This window comes from Cryptomeria japonica, chromosome 1 (assembly GCF_030272615.1).
Source record: "Cryptomeria japonica chromosome 1, Sugi_1.0, whole genome shotgun sequence".
Lineage (NCBI taxonomy): Eukaryota > Viridiplantae > Streptophyta > Pinopsida > Cupressales > Cupressaceae > Cryptomeria > Cryptomeria japonica.
Window position 1 is genome coordinate 471,367,921 of NC_081405.1, and position 18,831 is coordinate 471,386,751.

The 18,831-nt window shown below is 35.0% G+C and overlaps 1 protein-coding gene across 7 annotated transcripts in view; it reads right to left on the minus strand.

Moving 5' to 3' along the window:
• LOC131071396 (peroxisome biogenesis protein 12) overlaps nucleotides 1-18,831 on the minus strand; it is a 296,532-nt gene that overhangs the window by 220,170 nt on the left and 57,531 nt on the right. For all 7 annotated transcript variants that reach the window (XM_058007230.2, XM_058007213.2, XM_058007226.2 and 4 more), the window contains 2 exons: nucleotides 11,522-11,627; nucleotides 2,455-2,603 (listed from right to left, as the gene is read on the minus strand). In XM_058007230.2, the coding sequence (XP_057863213.1) occupies nucleotides 2,455-2,603; nucleotides 11,522-11,624 (252 nt within the window). In that variant the 5' untranslated portion in view covers nucleotides 11,625-11,627. The remainder of the gene's footprint in view (nucleotides 1-2,454; nucleotides 2,604-11,521; nucleotides 11,628-18,831) is intronic.

Consider the following 18,831-nt stretch of genomic DNA (forward strand, 5'->3'; position numbering starts at 1 on the left):
TCACATTCATTTTTACAATCTTTTGTCCTATGACCATACTTCTTACAATTTGAACACTGACCGGGAACTGCATTATTATCCTAATTTGCTCTATTTCTGCAATGTCTTGCCATATGACCAAATTTATTGCAAACAAAACATCTACCATTGAATTTATGTGCATTGGGTTGCCTTACTGGTGATTTCTGGTTCCGGTTGACAGGTGGATTCTCCTTCTGATCAGTTGCTTCAACTTCATTTGCAGTACCGGAGCTTTCTCCATGCTCAAATCCAAGACCTCTAGTGTCTCCCTTGCGCCTTTGATCCTTCAATAGGTCATCAAGCTTTGCAGAACTATCCTTAAACTTGTCTTTGTATTCATTTGCAGTATCCAGATCTCCCCTTAGGACTGTTATCAATCTTTCCAACTCCTGCTCATTATTCTGGGATTGCACCAGCTCAGTTCTCAACATATCATTCTCATGTGCCCGCCTAATGCATTCGTTAGATCTGTCTTTCAAAGATTAGCCAAGATTTTTTGCATTCTTCTTCTGGTCTTCAATCTCCTTCGACATCCTCATAGTTAGGGCTTACATTTCATTCTTCATGACACTATTCTCCTGACTCAGCTTCTGACATTGTTCTTTAAGGGCATTATTTTCTTCATCATCCTGATTTTGTAAAAGTTCCTTCCTTCTAGCTTGAGTAGATGACAGCCTCTCCTGTAGGATAAGAATGTTCCTTTGCAGAGTTCAACTCATCTTGCAACTTCAAGTTCTTCATCTTTTCAGCATCATAGTCTTCAAGTGCTACTTCAAGTTGTTTCTCCATACTCATCTCCATGGATTCCGGATTCAGGATCTTCCTTAAGTTGTTAGACTTACTCCAAGGTACCAGGCTCTGATACAAATTGTTGGAATCCAAGAACACTGAGAGGGGGGGGGTGAATCAATGTTCTACCGGTGAGATCAATTTTAACCTTATTAACAAAGTATTTCAATAAACGGTAACCATAAAAGAATATAACAATAAGTAGAAATGAAGCGACCACAAGAACATACACCATAACACAGAGATTGCATCTACTATGCTAGATGAGTTCCGGTTCAAGCACTGTCTGTACCAGTTTTCACTATGTCCTCCCTTACCGGTAACTTACTTCGCATCCCAAACCTCTAAACCAATAATCAAGACCGACTACAAAATATTATATTCGCATTCAATCGATCAACATCGCTCGCACAATATCACATCACTATACATTCCTTCTCTCTGATCTATTTTCAAAATAACCTAACCGGACTGACTTAAATACCCTTCCCAATCACAAAACATAACTGCCTTATGTCGTCTTACAAAGATATTACAATTTATTTACATGTCAGCCTAGACAAAAATAAATGCATTAAACTTTGTGACCAATGCTGCTGATTGCTACCGTGTAAACCTGTCGGATCAATCTCCTATGTCGGCCTCATATACCGATTCCTAGTTTGTCGGTTTCCCTGAATGTCGATTGCCGAATCATGAATACCGGTGAGTACCGATTAAGTGTCCAACCCAAAATGATGTGTGTTGCCATCAATGACAACACAACTAAACCGGATGAGTGTCAATTGCCAACAGAGAGAACATACTTTTTGAAGTTATAGAAAACTTAGTTGCATCATTTCCTCCAATTTGTATGCATGGTCCTACTACTTCAAAGTATGAGGTTGCAAGTAATTTTGTTGCTTAGCAGAATCGATTCTACTTTTGCTAACATTGTGTCTATGCTATTTGTCTCCCTTCAGTGAATGTCCCATGTCCTTTTAGCAATCATCCTCTCAAAAGTAAACAAATAACAGCAGCCATACATGACACCTTAAATCTAAGTGAAGAAATGTGAGCAATGAGTGGAGAAGGTTGGATAGGGATAAATTTTAAATGGTAGAATAAAAACAACATTACGTTGCTAGACATTCTAGAGAAGCATTGTTTACTGATTTGCAATTATTAGCACAATCAATTTGGTACAATATAATCAACACAATATTCTAGATGACAACAATAGCTTCACATTGTGACTTCATTAGTAACAGAAAATTTTGATAACAAGGAACAATAACATTGTGCTTTTCCTCAAAAATAATGAAATTGAAGATGACCACAACAAAATCAACAACCAAGATAATGAAGACTCTTAAGAAACTAAAGAGCTTGTTGATTAACAAAATCATCGTATGCAAGTTTTCCAATAGCTATAAGATAAAGTATTTTGACCAACCACACAACTTCGTTTTTTTATTTAAACATCTCTCTTTCAGAGCAACTAAATGGCATTCCAAGGTACAATCATCTCCTTGTCTTTAAGATTATGATTCCAACAATGCCTAAAACTTCAATATAACATTTCATTTGCTCCTATCACAACGCATAAGATCTTGAATAAATGCCCAACTATGGAGATACATCCAATCAAGAGGAGGAACATACCAAAAATACAACTGAAAGAACCCTTTGATGCCTCCTTAGGCCAGATGATTTAAGCTCATGTCCATTAGCACTATTGGCTTCTTGCCTTTGTTGAATAATTTCTACAGGTCTTCTTCGTAAACCATATAACGATTCTGAGAAAGAAGCATCTGAAATCAAGAAGAAAAAAGACCTTTATCAAAAAGGTTTAAGATGTTAGCATTCTAGATAATAAATCTAAATACACAAAAAAATGATTCCTTCAGACCTCTTGCTATGATATAGCAACGAGATAAATTTGCTTGCTAATTATTTTACAATAGTAATTTACTTGCAACATAATAAAGCTATGTACAAATAGAATTAGTTGTTTACTCATCTACCTGAATCTATATATATGCTTTTGAATTCTGCTCTTCTACTTCCCATCCTTCCTAATTACCTTCATTTGGTATCAACATTCATGCTAAAGGAAAGGAAGGTATGACCAAGAAAATTTCATTTCTCAGTAGAAGCATGCTGCATAATTGCCTGACATGTTTGAAATAGAGACTTGTTATCCTTGCCATAATATCAGAAGTTGGGCTCACACTTTCAACGGAGGAAGAATAAAAAACATTCAAGGAGAAGTGGAATGCTATTTGTTAGCCTAATTTGTCTCACAATTACAAAGCCTGAAATCAATATTTGTTGCAGGCATTCATCAAGATTTTGGACTAACCAAAGATGATGATTGAAACAAAGCCATCATGTTCTTAGTGGTATTATGGCTACTTCTAATTTGGTATCCTATTTGAGAAGAAAGACATAAAATTCAGCAGCTTTATAAATGAACTTTGACAATTTCAGGAGATGAAAGGAAATCAACTCCAATATATGCATTAAGATTGGGCTCTGGAGGAGATTTTGGATTAAAAAGAAGCAATCTGTAGTAGACCCATCATTCACTACACCATCATAGTAATACAAAGAAGCTATAGATAGTACTAACATTAGAGGACTCATCAAATTTGGTGATTCTTGAGGTGAGCCAGCCACATTGAGGCCAAGAGACTTCAGAACTGGGTAACTGATAAGTCTGGTCAGATTCATGAAACTCAAAAATGTCTGATAAAATACACTTGGTTGTGATGATTAGATGAAAAAATTGGAGAAAAAGGCAAAAAATAAAGTGAAAACACTAGAACCTAAAGGCTAAAACACTTAAATGACCTCTTAATACTTCAAAATGATATTCATTTCATTAGCAAGTATGTGCAAGGAGGGAAAAAGGGAATTGAAGCTAAAAGTACAATTCATCGAAGCACAAAACAGCAGATATCTTGGAAGCATAGATTGATTGAATGCAACTTGAGGAAGTTTCTAGCAGTCTTTAGTGCATCTAAAAGAGCCTATGATAAAAAATATATTATTATATTACAAATGTTCGTGTTCAGGTTCTGTTTCAAAGAACCGGTTGGCCGGTACGTCAAAATTTTGAAAGGGGTTTGGGTTCATTAGTACAAAAACATGTAATATATATGCAGCCTATAAGCATGAATTAAGATTAGAATGCAACATAATATACAACAAAAACACCATAAACTTGTAATAATAGCATCATGATCATAGTTCTTACCATCATAGCATCATATACTTCAAGTTCAGCATCAAAATATTAAAATGATAATATCAAGTTCAAGTATCATTGTTTCAAAATTCAACTTGCAACAATTGGAACTTTATACTAAGTTTAAATCATCTAATGGATTCTTCTTCTTCTTGCAATATCAGTCAAGAATAAATGCACTAGTAGTCAAGAATAGCACTAAGAAGATGAAAGACTAATTGCAAGTCAAGAATAAATGCAATAGCAGTCAAGATTAACAGCAAAAGTCTTTTCACGGAAATGACTTACGCCATTGAAGATGATGAAGAAGAAGAAGAATGAGCAGTCAAGAAAGTGAGCTCAGGAAACTGAGTATTTTTGTTGCTTTTCATAAGCTGAGGATTGTAAATCAGAATGAGCTAATGCATGGGTATTTTGCTGTTGTGATTGAGCATTGCTCTAGTACATTGTATAAGGTTAACAAGTAAGAGGTCAGAGCTCAATTGTTTGCTGCTCTATTTTATCTTGCTTCAGAAATAAAAAATTTGACGACAACAAACATAGAGGCAATGTCAGTGTTAAGCCAATGTTTTGTAAAACACAGGAGGGGGTGAGGGAGAGGAGTGAATCAGTAGTAAATGAATCTTAAAACTTTTTGATCAATTAAATCCTTTTGTAAAATTGCTTTTAAACTGAAACTGAAATAACAATGCAAAGCAATCACACAAAGAACAATTGCACAAGATTTGACATGGAAACCCAAGATGGGAAAAAACACGGTGAGTAACGTTGCTAGGATCTACTGTCCTAATCCAGCCTCACAATTTATCCAATTACAATGTTTAAGGGCACCAACCCTAATGAGTCACCAAACCCCTATCTCAAGAGCACCAACTCTTTCTGACGTACAAAGTTTTAAGGGCACCAACCCAACCAAAACATCTTACAAAAGAACCAACTTTTCAAATTCACCATACAGTGTCTTCAACACCAACTCAGAAATCTGAAAGCATCTATCCTCCTAATTCTCAATAGAACAATCTGAGTATCAACTTAAAAGTATTTAGAGTTTCAATGTTCAGAATACAATTATGAGATTCAAACTTCAGCAACTTCAAAGATTATACATATAGATCCATGCTAACAACCTGAAACTCATTACTCAAAATTATAGTTACTTTGAAAAGTAAGAGTCAAATGTTTTTGTATGTCTGCAACGATTATGTTGAGAAAATACTGATGATTGAAATATCTCTGTAAAACTGAATACTGTCAAGTAGACCTGCAAACAATGATTCTTTCAACGTAGTCAATCACCACAAATCTGGAAACTACTTTATAGTCAATCATACACTGACAAATAGATGATTTTATGCACAGTATATTAGAATACAACTACTGCAAATAACACTCAGGATAAAGATCTGATACCAGTTGCCAAAACCAGTAACCCTGTCTCCATATTTATTTTAGTATCCCACTGAGTCTCCAGTATAAATATGTATCTGACGTATTATTTCATCTTCTTCTTCGCTGTAATCCTTTTTTGTATCAAACTGTACAAAACACTTTCGTTCTTCTTTATATCACATTGCAATGACACACAAAATATTCTTTAGAATCTTAGATAAATCACGTATTTCAATCTCTTCAACATTACACCTTCCAAAAACATCTATTCTGTCTGATCGAATTGTCTTTTTAAAACAGTGTGTGTCTGGTATATAAGTTATAGAGGTTAAAGGAACTACCATTGATAGTTATAACCAAATTCAAACTGCCATAATGCCTTGTCCTCTCTTCCGTCAAAAAGCTTTAATGCATTATTCATACTTAATGATATTCAATAAAGTTTATTCCATAGAAAATATACGATGTCATTCTAACATCGATGACAAAAGATTAAGGCAAGGATTAGTTGTAACTAGGTTACAACTAATATACAACTAGTTACAACTAATATACAACTACAGTTGCCAATCAACCGAACACAAGAGAGTTAAAAAAGTGTTGAAACTTATTCTTCAAATGAATAGAAGGACGATTACCATGGGCATGAAGGTCTGAGCGCACGCTTCATAGAAAGAACACAGTCTACACAGAAATGGCAGAGAGGCAGAAATAATACACATGGGTAACAGTAGAGACGCAAAAGTTTAGTATGAATAACTGCAATATCTGAACTGATAATATCATTTTAAATAAATTTCTGTGTATCGATCTGAAGAATGATACTGTGCTTGCAGGGTGACATCAATGACAAACATGCCAACATGTTTATGGGTCATCACCATGAAAGTGTCACCTAAATCCATTACCACTGCAAATAAAACAACTGAAGACTTGTATTTAACCACCACCTTCAAAGAAACTCAGTTGTCTCTCCTTTAAAGGCCATTTATCTCACATTTGCAATGAAACACACAATGGTATCCATTTTTCCCCATGTTGTATCCATCACATCCTTTCCATTTTAAACAAACCTTGTAGAACAAGAGTAACTCTCATCATTTTTGCCAGTCCATTCACGTACTTCCACAAGGGATTCCCACAAGCGAAAGGATTAGACGATTCATCTGAATCGCACTACAATTTAATTTATCATCATTTAAAGATAAGGAAAATCCCCAACAGTATTGCACCACACATCTTACTCCCCGCTATTTAGAAGTTCTCCAACCATGTTGATTGCCAGATTAGCTAGCTTTTCAACCTCACTATTTGTCTTGCCATATGGTGAAGACCAAACATTTGTACCTACTATTTTGTTTCAAGGGGTCCTACGACTATTATTACTAGGACTTCCCTAAAGCAACAACTTCATACTTTTCCATCTAGTTCAAGTACAATATAGCCTAAGGAAAACATAGAATGGCCAGCAACAATGATGCTACAAACACAGTGGAAAAGTTATTTAAAGTGCAAAATAAGGATGAGGCAAATAATATCATTAGCAAATTCCATAGACTAAGGGAAACATAGAATGACTAGCAATAGTGATACTACAAACACAAAGGAAAAGTTATTTAATGTACAAAATAAGGATGAGAAAATGATTTCATTGGCAAATTCTCTTTGCCAATGGCATTCCATTCCATGTGGCTAGCTCTCTTTATTACAAGTAGGCTATGGCAAAAATAATAAAAGCAAGGCCATCATAGATGCCACCAAGGGAGATAAAATTAAGGACAACAATCTCGGATAAGAAATATTCTGAGATTAATACTCTAAAGGAAAAATGAAGGCACCTAGGTCACAAGTGGATATATCATAGTCATCGATGGATGGATGGACATCAGGCATCATCTACAAATCTTCATCATGGTCATATGTCCAAAGGGACCTTACTTCCTTAGGGCTATCAATTGTTCAAGCCCAAGGCACCACAAGAATGTTGATTTTGAATTTCAAGTCCTTATAGATGCTATTGAGGAAATTGGGCTAGAGAATGTGGTGCAAGTAGTGACAAATGCAGCATATGAGTGCAAAAGAAAAATAAAATTGATTGAAGTATCCTAAAATCATATTTGGTGGACTCCTTGTATGTTAACCATCAATAATGCACTCGTGATATGGCCAAAATCGATTGCGTCGAATACCTAGCTAATGATGCCAGAGATATGTAAATGTTTAACTACAACCATCACACTTCACACACTCTCTAGGACCTTTTCCAAAATCATTTTTTTGAAACTTGTAAAGACATGCATCGTTCTTCATTCTCTTGGAGAGGATGCCTGAGTTGCAAGAGGCATTGCACTAATGATCATGAGAGTAGAGTGGCATTGATGACCCCATTCTAAGTCAAAGCAAGAGAGGATGGTGAAGGATCTGGTGAAGAGTAACTTTTATTGAGCTGATGCAAGATACATTGTTGCCATCACTACTCCGATCTTCAAAGTCATTAGATATGGGGATACTAATGCACCTAGCCTTGGAGAGGTGTATGACTACACTGACAATATGCTCGGCCAAATGATGGCCATTGTACAAGAAAAGACAACACATTGCAGTTTTATAATGAACATATTCAACCAATCATTCATCACTGATGGAAGAATCTCAACATTTCCTTGCACATGGTTGCATATACAATGAACCCAAAGTGGTATGTGCAAAGGCCTGGCAGAGTTACCCCTATAAAAGATGTTGAGGTGAAGGCGAGGTTCATGAAGGCTATTCAAAGGATGTATGTTACTATAGATGCTAGCATCATTCGTACTAGGAGAGAAAATTTGTCACTCTTTGGGGATATTCAAAAGAAGCCAAGCTAAATAGGTAAACTGTGGCACAAGAAGATCCAAATATGTGGTGGACCATGCATGGGCTCAATTCTTTGACAACCTGTAATGTCCCCTAATTAGTTATACTTTAAATTAACCTAAATTTGCCCAAATCTAAAATAGGTAATTAAGTTTATGGGAGTACCTTTGTATACTGTTTTCCTACAACACAATATTAGAGAACACATATGAAGTAATACTTATAAACTGAAACATATACTAATGAATTAGATTGAGTGATACAATTCTTTAATGTATTAATTACCATTAGTATTATATTTGTTAGATAAAATCAGATTTGTAGGTTAGTTGCCATTCTTTATTATCCAATTCTTAGTGCACTAGGGTAGGCTAGCTTCCAAGAGACCCTCCACCCTAGGCCCAAGAGCAAATGCTACATCCCTCTTGGCTCCATGTGGCAAGTGTTAAGCATCCATCATGGAGTGGTGTACCCAGTGAGGTGTCCTATCGTCGTTCCCCCTCATCACAACCACCTCCTCTCTTAAGCCCAAGAGCAAAAGCTTCATCCCTCTTGGCTCCATGTGGCAGGGGTTAGGCATCCACTATGGAGTGGCGTACCTAAGAGAGGGTCCCACATACATTAAGCAATGAGTTTGCAATTGATATGATTTTACAACAGTCTTGTAAGGGTTACAAGTTCCCTTAGTTTAGCATTATTATACCATCATATTAATCAGTCCTTGTATTGTCCATATTATTGTGTTATATCGGATTTTGTGACAGCATTAAATTATATTCATTATCAGCTTTATAAGTTAAATTCATCACATTATATTTCAAGTTATCATCATTATAGAATTAATTCCCATCACATTTATATTCCGATTATATCTGATAATGTTCATGTATCAGATTGTAGTATCCACTATATTTACTGTAAAACTGTCATCAGTTATCAGATGATCAGCTATGTTACTGCCTGTAACTTAATAACAATTCTGATCTGAAATGATCGATGGTGATGTTACTGGATGCTTTGATTGCTTTCCTTTATATCTCTCAATGTGAGGGAGAGGTCACACCTCTTCATCATGTATGTCCTTTGGCAAGAGACAGACCCTTTCACCATTAGCACTCTTTGAAAGAGTGCAACTCTTCATTATTTCTGCCCTTTGAAAGGGACACAACCTTTCACAATCAGATCTGCACTTCTTATTTAAGTCAGTTCTGCACTTCTGATTACCCCCAAATTATCCCCTCGCAAATGAGGCTGTCTTCTCCCTTTTACACCTCATATTTGGGAGAGTCACAACTTGTCATTTCATGCCTTTTGTCCATTCATTAACTTAATTAAATTTTTAATTATATTATTTTATATTTTCAATTTAAATTTATTTTGATTCTTTTAAATTTTAATTTGATTATTAATATTTACCATTAAATTCAATTTCAAAGTGGGGACATTACACAACCACACTAACCATCTATTTACCACCCTAAGTTTCCAGTTTTTCTATTGTTGAGAGGACCTATTTACTTATAGCATCACCATTTTGTTAAGAAAAAAAAACTTACTTCTAGGTGGGGTGAAAAAGCTTATAGTTGTGCATAGCACTTAGCATCTCGTTGACCACAACATGTTTATGTACAAGGAGAGTCCAACAATCCAACGAGATGTAGAGCCAAGTAGCTAACCTAAGTTGATGACAATGTGAGACAAACAAGGTTGGTTGGTATTGGTTTGGAGGAGCTTGACCTGAGGACTCCAACAATTTGAGTGATTATGAGTTTGGTGCATATTTTGGGGATTATTAGAGGCATTGGGCCACCTTGTTAATTGTATTTGAATTTTGATTGAAATCATTATTTTCAATATAATATAAATTTAACTGATATTCAACATTTTTATTGTTCAATGCAATATGCTTAGTATTTCAAAGTTTCATTTGTTATTCCTTATAGAAAAATTTATAACTATTTTTTTATTACTATATATATTTGCACTGCTGTCCCTAAATCTAGGCTCTAGGTCCCCCCATCACTAAGATCTGTCCCACACCCCAAGACTCCATGTAACATAGGTTTTATTTTCAGCTGAGCACCCAGCTTCATGTCTGCTGTCTGGTAATTTTTTATTCTGCTCTTAGTTATCATTTATATTGATAATCAAATGCTGTGAGTAGTATTTTTCTGCTACTACAACTTATTTTCAGTTGACGAGGGAAAGTGAGGTCAGATTAAATTCAATGTCAATAAAACCCCAAAAGTATACAGCCAAGTCCAATACACAATGATACAACAGCCACCTATGCTCATAGCAATATCAAATAATAAACAAGTTATAAAGAGCTTGTGTATCATACTGACTCTAAGACAAGCATATGTATAAACTTAATCTTTGGAGGAAGCTAGCCTTTCCCAATCCTATCTTGCAAATACAACTCGTAGTTGAGATGCAAGCACAAAATTTAAAATTATCAATAACATTTGAACCAAAAAAGCCACAGTGCACATAGTACCCCATCACATATGTTTCCTAGAATTATTTCCCCCATCGTGCAATTATTATGAGCATTTTATACAGTTCATAAATCTCATAAGCAATGCACCCTTCATTTGCTCCATAAGAGACTGAAATTTTAAGTATTTCATGGGTCTTTCAAGCAGTTCACTTGCAACACATTGTGGAAGACTTTGGGTAATCAAGATCAAGACTAAATTAACATTTAAATCTAAGTTCAAGCACGCATGAATTGAAACAAACACTCAAATTACAATAGAGCAAAATCCTAGAAAACATCTTAGTTTTCTTGGAATTTATTCCTAGACAAACTTCCAAGTCCTTGCATCTCAAACTACTAACCACAAAAACTAATACATGAAATAGCTACAAGAAATATATCTTTATAATGGACAAGCATCCAAGTTTCAGACTGAAAACTGATAGGTTTCAACACTATCATCTCTTGCAAGTTGGGTTAGTACTATCAAGACCTAGAACACAGCTAATTACATGAAAGTGGTTCTTTCCTAACCTGTCACCTTCTTGTTTATTTTTCCTGCAGCTCATTTGTTTAAGTGCTGTCAAACCAAATGAAAAGGTTTTACTCCTATTCTTCAATATTAGGTCTCTATTTTATTTTATTAAAGCCATTTAAATCCCAAAAATGTTGACCACTGTTATAAAAATCAAACATGAAAATTGCCCACTAAACTCTTTACATAGTTTATAGGATTTCTTAAGAGGAATGCTCACCTCTAGTTTGTAGACTGTGAGCTTCAAGGACAAGCATGAGTAGTGCAAAGAACTCATCATTGTGATCCAACACTTTATGTAGCACCGGTCTCCGCTGTGCCATTACCTGCAGAATTAGACATTAATTATTGATCACTTCAACAACAAATAAATGACAATATTTAATTATTCATGATCTATTTTTACAAAAATACTGCCTCCATTTCTTAAAAATGGCAGTGAATGGCATTTGCATTGTGAAATTCATATAGCCAAATGTTCCATTCATTAGTAGTATAATCTTGCTTTGATGTTAAGCACAATATACACAATTAAAAAACTATGTACTAGCAAAAAACGGTGCCAGATAAAAAGGAACATGCAAAAAAGGATTGACTGGCTACTAAAAGCCCTATACTAAGAATTTAAGAACTATAGAAACTCTCAAGGTTGACCACTTAATGGAAAGAAATTCTAAAAATAATGAATCTGAATAGAATTGGATGTAGCAAATTGCTTGAAACAACCAAAGTATCACCCTATGTGCATTGACCTTGTCATATAAAACATCAACATTGAAGAAACCCTATAAGAATAAACTTGAATGCAAAAACACACATTCTAACAAAATAACATAGAGAAGGTCAAACACTTCCCTATAGCCCACCATTGTGTTGTAGGGCAAGATCATATATATGAATGGAAGCTAAGGTGTAAAAACACTTCCTACACCAATCTACAAAGATTAGCGAACAAAAAATACAATCTAAAATAGTTTGTAGAAAACAAAACCACACAATAAAATCATTCACCATAATACAATGATGTATTCTAGGAAAACCCTTTCGATAAAAGCCTAGCCTTCAAACTCCGAGCAAATATATTAATCAACAACAATATTACTTATAATACAGTCCACTCAAGGAGCCTTCGTATGACACCACACCAACATTCAGATCTGGAATAATACCAGTAGCATAACAATACCTATAAATGCACTATGCAAACTCCATTCCAAAAACTCAATAAATATACAAACTAATACCACCAATATGCATGAAACCATTAGCTAATATCACCCAAAAGTGGGCCCAAATCCCAATAAGGGTCCTCACACTAAATATAGCATATTCCTTACCCTTGGCATAAGAATATGCCATACCATGTCATAATTATCCTCCCAACTTTGGCACTCTAGTTTGTCTTATTCAAACCATCCAAAGATAAGTTATGATAATCCTAATGACATGTCACTGGTTGGTGAATGTTCTAACTTTTGGAGGGCCATAAATGCACTCTTACATTTTTTATGTGGGATCCTAACTTTTGAACTGGGAAGCTGATTGAGCCATTTTTTTCCTAAATTGAAAAAACTCAAAGAGATCCACATCAACATAACCCACTTCATTCATTTCAATCATTTTCAAAGCCGAAAACAACCTCTATAGCCTAGGAATTTCATTTTTAATGTTGTCAACATTAAGATGCAAGGTGGAGACACCTTCCTAACATTCTCTCATTATCAAAGACCCTCCAAAAGCAAAAGGAATACCAACATTGTCAGTTATCTACTAGGGGCTGAGCTCCCCATAGACTTTTTGCACCACCTGATTTTCTTTATACTAACTCACTTTGTCAAAGAATCCAAAATATTCTCCGAGTCCAAGGTATAAACAGTTTTCAGCAATAGCATCCCATCTTCCACCATGTCACAAACAAAATGATCTAAACATCAATGTGATTCATCCACAAATGAAGGTCAAGTTCTTTGTCAAATTAATGGCATTGACAATAACAATAACAATAAATTCTAACTGCTCTCTAATGCAGTTCAACATCTAAACACAATCTCACAAGACAAATGAGCTCCTTATAGGCATGAGTAGCTGCCATGTACTCTATCTCTATTATGAATAAAGTGACCACAACTTGTTGCTTACTAATCCAACTCGCTACAACACAAAATATTGTCGGCGTCGCCTATCCAATCTATATCCACATAGCCATTCATCGTTAATCCTGCAAAACATCACCATGATAACAAATAGAATACTTGAATATACCTTGCAAGTACCTAAAGACCCTCTTCATTGCAACCGAATGTTTCTATCTAGGATTAGCCATGTAACAGCTCAACACTCCCATTGCTTGAGCAATGTCTATTTTAGAACAAACCATATCATATCTAAGGCTCCCAACTACACTTGCATAGGGCACTAAATTTGTCTCCATCTATGCAAGTGTCATAGGACACAGCTCAATTGAAAGCTTAGTTCACACAAAAATAGGAATCCATTAGCTTGTTGTCAGTCATGCTAAAACACTGTAAGACAAACTCAACATTCTTCACCTAAGCAATCCAAAGTTTTCTATTAGTCATATCTCATTTAATTTATATCTCAAGGATGTTCTTAGTAGTCCCTAAGTCCTTCATTTCAAATTGTAATGAAAGTTGAGATTTCAAGTCCCTAATCATTTCTTTATCATTACCAAATAATAGCATATCATCAACGTACAAAGTGATAATGAGAAAAAGATCGCCATTTTGTTTATAGCAGACACAATGATCTAACTTAGACCTAATAAACTCCAACAATAAAAGCATATGAATTATTCTTCTTATACCACATTCTAAGAAACTATTTTAAACCATAGAGAGATTTCTTCAACTGACAAACCAAGTTTTACTTACCTTCTCAATATAATGCCCTGGATGTGACACCCAGATTTCCTCTAAATCACTATGTACGAAATTTGTCTTCACATGATACTCAACCTAGACATCAAAAGTAGCAACACAAGCTAATAGCATTATAAAAGAAGTCAACTTGGGAATAACCTTTGGCAACCAATTACACTTTGTACTTCTCAATGCCACCATCAAAGCCCAACTTTTAAACACCCATTGTAGCCAACAATTTTCCATTCTTCAAGCAACTAAACCAACTCTCGTGTATCATTCTTCCTTAGTGCAACCATCTCCTCATCCATGTTCAATTTCTAGGACTCGTAATCATCCATTTTCACTACCTCTTTAACTATTCTATCAAGATTTGATTTGTACATTCTGAGATAATAAAGATGAACATCTAATATAGAAAGATCGTCGAATAGCCATTATTTTATCAATCATTTTCATGATAGGCAGAAGTAAACAAGTAGAATAAGATAGAATAAACATTAGTTATCAGATATCAAAGCTAGACGTATCATTCCAGAACAGGAATTACCACCATAATACCAAATATAACCCATAGAGAACATTAATATATTGTCATCTGCAAATAAGATCATAGAAGCAGATAGTCAAATTGAACATAAGACATTGAAATTATAGAGATAGATCATATTACATATAAACTGATTTCATTTTCATAGTAAACTGAAACGAAGATCGTTAATATAGGCACAACACAGAGGCATAGAAATATAGGCAACTGCAGCTTCATGTTCATCTGAAAATTGTTAGTTATGCAACTGAAATAAGCATGTAGTTTGTTATAATTATATACAGGATATCACATATATGTTTACTTGCAGTATACATACATGTGATATGCCTTCTCTATTTTAATGTCTTAATTTAATGATTCTTAATGTTGTTGACTACTGTTATAAATCTGCAATTTTTGTCCTTATTATGAACAGAAATGTTAAAGGAAAATTACTGATAACTATGAATAAATCTGATTTCTTATTGTGTCTTTTATAAGAACATATGCTCATATATATGTATATATTCATCATATACATACGTGTCATAACTTCTTCATTTAAAATATATTATTGTTCTCACGATGACTGCAGTATGTTTTGTAAATGACAACACTAGTGATGCATTGTAACAGCCATGTAGAATGAACTATTAGGAATGCATATGAAAAGTCATGTAAATGATTGCATTAGTAATGCATTGTAGCAACCATGTAGAATGATGAATTAATAGGAGTGCATATGAAAAGTCGTGTAAATGCTTGCATTGGAGTTGCAATGAACAGCCATGTAGAATAGTATTGCATATGAATAACCGTAAGCTTGAATGTAACAATTTTGCATTAAAACGAACATATAGAACAATGAATCAATTTAAGATGCATATGAAAAGCCATATAGAAGGTATTAAGAAGTCTCATCTTAGGAGAGTGCATGGACATAAGATTGTTGGTATATGTTGCATTGTGATAAGATATGTTTGCAGGAAGGGGTGCTGAATGTGGAATAACAAATAAGGTTGATCTTCTTTTCGGGAAAAACTGTGTTTTAAAAGTCCTTTGGCCAAGCCTAGTTCATTGAAATAGATGAATTGCTAGAAAATTTACTTAATATGTTTCTCTTCCACATCCTAATAATATGTCATTGCATTATCATATAGTAGATGTGCATGTAGATGTATCAAGCTGCACCATGGTTTCCATCTTGTCATTCTTTCCAGGTAGCTTGGCTCTTTGTGCAGGGTTGATGGTTCTTCATGTCAGGAAGAACTCTGGGAAAGCATAATTGCTTCATGGTTGGGTGGAAAAGTGCGTGGGCCATGTTCCCATCCTCAACTAGCAGATGACCATATGGTTGGTGGCAAGCAAGGATGATTTATTTCTATTTATTTGTATCACTGTATATTGTAATGCACTTGTATTGATATCATCATGGCATGAAGGCCATCACCATTGTATTCATAACTTACATATATGTGCTTTCCTGGAACAAGCACTTGAACTCCATTTGTAATTTGTAATTGATATTTAAATTTTATACGGAGTTACTGATTAATTTTTCATATTTGATGATGTGTTAAATGAGTTAATTAAAAACTATTTTGCTAGAGTTCAAAGGTCCTTACATAAAGCTCATTTCAATAATTTTCGGAGCAAAAAACCAACCATTGTAGCCTGAAAATTTGCATTTATAGTTTGTGTATCAAAATTAAGATGCAAGGTTGAAACAGATTTCCTAACAATATATTTTGTTTTCTTCTGCCTGATCAATTCTATTTTTGTTTCAGGTCATAGATGTAATGTCCCCTTTTCCACTTTAGTTTGTTTTGGGGATTGTTGGCCAATTCCTAGACCCGTTGGTCAGTCAAAAGCAGAATTAGGGTTTCCTATTTTCTAGGAGAATGCTTTGGCAATTTTGGTGGCTTGTTTGTTGGAGTTTTACGATTTTGATTTTGGATACTTTCTGGGTTTTCAGAAAGCTTCGCAATGATGGTACATGTGTGGCAATCAATGAAGTTTGGTATACTTACTATTTTTAGTAAGTGGGGACGAGGACAGCTTATTTTTCTGGGTTTTTTTAGGTTTTCAGAGAACTTTGCGATGGTGTGACATGCAACTGTATCTGAAAACTTTCCTGGACCTACCATTTTTAGTAAGTTGTGACGGCTGCTCAGAATGTGGTTAGAAGTTTCAATACTTTTGGCCTTCAGTTCTCTATGGCAATCGTTCAGCACATGGAAAAAGTATTTTTTATATTTTTTAATGCCCCCCTTGGCCTAGGCATATGACTTATGCATTTTTGGTTATGACTTAAGGGGACGACTTGAGGTGATAAAGTATTATCTTATGTCATAAGGTATAGCAATTTATTGTTGAGGAAAAATATTTTATAAAGTGAAATATTAAAAAGGGAAGATAGATGCCTTATGGGAAATAAGTCAATTTTATAATATATTTCACTTATCTACCTTGGATGCCATATTATTATTTTATTATCATATTTATAAAGTATATACTTGGAAAGGAGGGGAAATGAAATGCAAATTTCAAACTAAGATGAAATTAGTGTGCATTTGGGTTTGGTGTCCATTTGGAGGGAATGTGAATTTGAATTTGGAGACACCAAGGTTATAAATAAGAGTGTTGGGCTCTTGTTTTGGCATCCATGAATATTTGTAACGAAGTGCTGCTGAATTTGTGCCAGACTTGTGCTTCAAAGTTGAGAGCTTCCTAGCTTGTGTCAATTTTGTGCTTGTGAGATAGCACCTAGCTGATTGGAGAGACTATTTCTCACTCAGAGGAATACATTGAGCTATATTGAGATCGATTTTGGTGATGCTTTTTCAGTTTTCTGATATTTTGGGGTGTTTGTGAGCTTCCAGGTTGCTGGTTTATTGTGGAGCTGAAAGTGAAATTCAATCATAAGTCTTCAAGAGGGTTTTTGTTGCTTCTGGGTATTCTCTCTATGTTTTCCTTTCACCTAGGCGATCCTTTTTGCAAATTTTCAGAGGTTTTAATGCAGATTTGAATTTTATAGTGAAGTTCGCCCTCTCTCCTAGGTCATACCATGCACGTGGCTGCATTGGGAAGCGTGCAATATATGTTAGGTGAAATTTGCTTCTTGTTAGGGGTTTGGGTTTTGGCATCTCCTCTCGAGTTTGGAGGAGTTATGAGCATTTTAGTGAGTGTTTATGTTGTTGGTCTATATTTTTCAGTTTGCCAGTTAAGTATATCAAATTTAGTGATTGGAGTTTGGGGGGTTGTTTCTTTGGTGGAGAATCTCTTGAAACTTGAGAATAACATTGGACATCATTTGCAGTTGTTGGATAGCAATACCTCTTGATTTGCAATTCATGTTACTTATTGTAATACTGATTAGTAGTACTAACAGCAACTTCATTATGAATTGTTTCTTAATGCCCACTAAAATAGTGGAAGAGGCTGGCTTTGCCACCTATCTCTATTTCATATTGTAATCTGGTCCTCCCACGGAATAAGTGGTTGAGTGATAGTTTGGTTATAGAGGCTGGCTACGCCGCCTATCTCTATTTTATATTGTACTCATGTCCTCCCGCTGAATAAGTGGTTGAGTGATAGTTTTATTATTCCTAGTCCTCCCGCTGAAAAGTGGTTGAGTGATTGTCATTTGCTTAACTCAATCCTCCCGTTGAACAAGTGGTTGTGTGATTGCTTTACTTTTAGAATTTCCTTTGAGTGCAAGTTTTTGATTATCCTAGCCTTAATGGGTGAAACTTGTTGTGTTAAAAAATCAAAAAAATTAAGGGGGACATTACAACAGAGCTGCCAATTTTGTTACCCTACACTTAGAAGACGGCAGCTTAGTACCCATTTTATGTTTGCAAAGTTGTTTATATATGTATTATTAAAGAAAAATTAAAACACAGATCTTGGGTGTGAGCACTTATTTCTTTCAGCTATATTTTTCCTCCCTAACTGATTATGTAATGCCCCTCCAGTTGCTCTTCTGTATTTCTTCCCCTTGATGTGGATTTGGCTATGAGCCGGTGATTGTGCCATTTGCTTATGGGTGTTAACCTTTCCAAGGTGCTATGATTATATTCTAGATGAAGCATTTGATTTCAATGTGAGGCCTTGAGT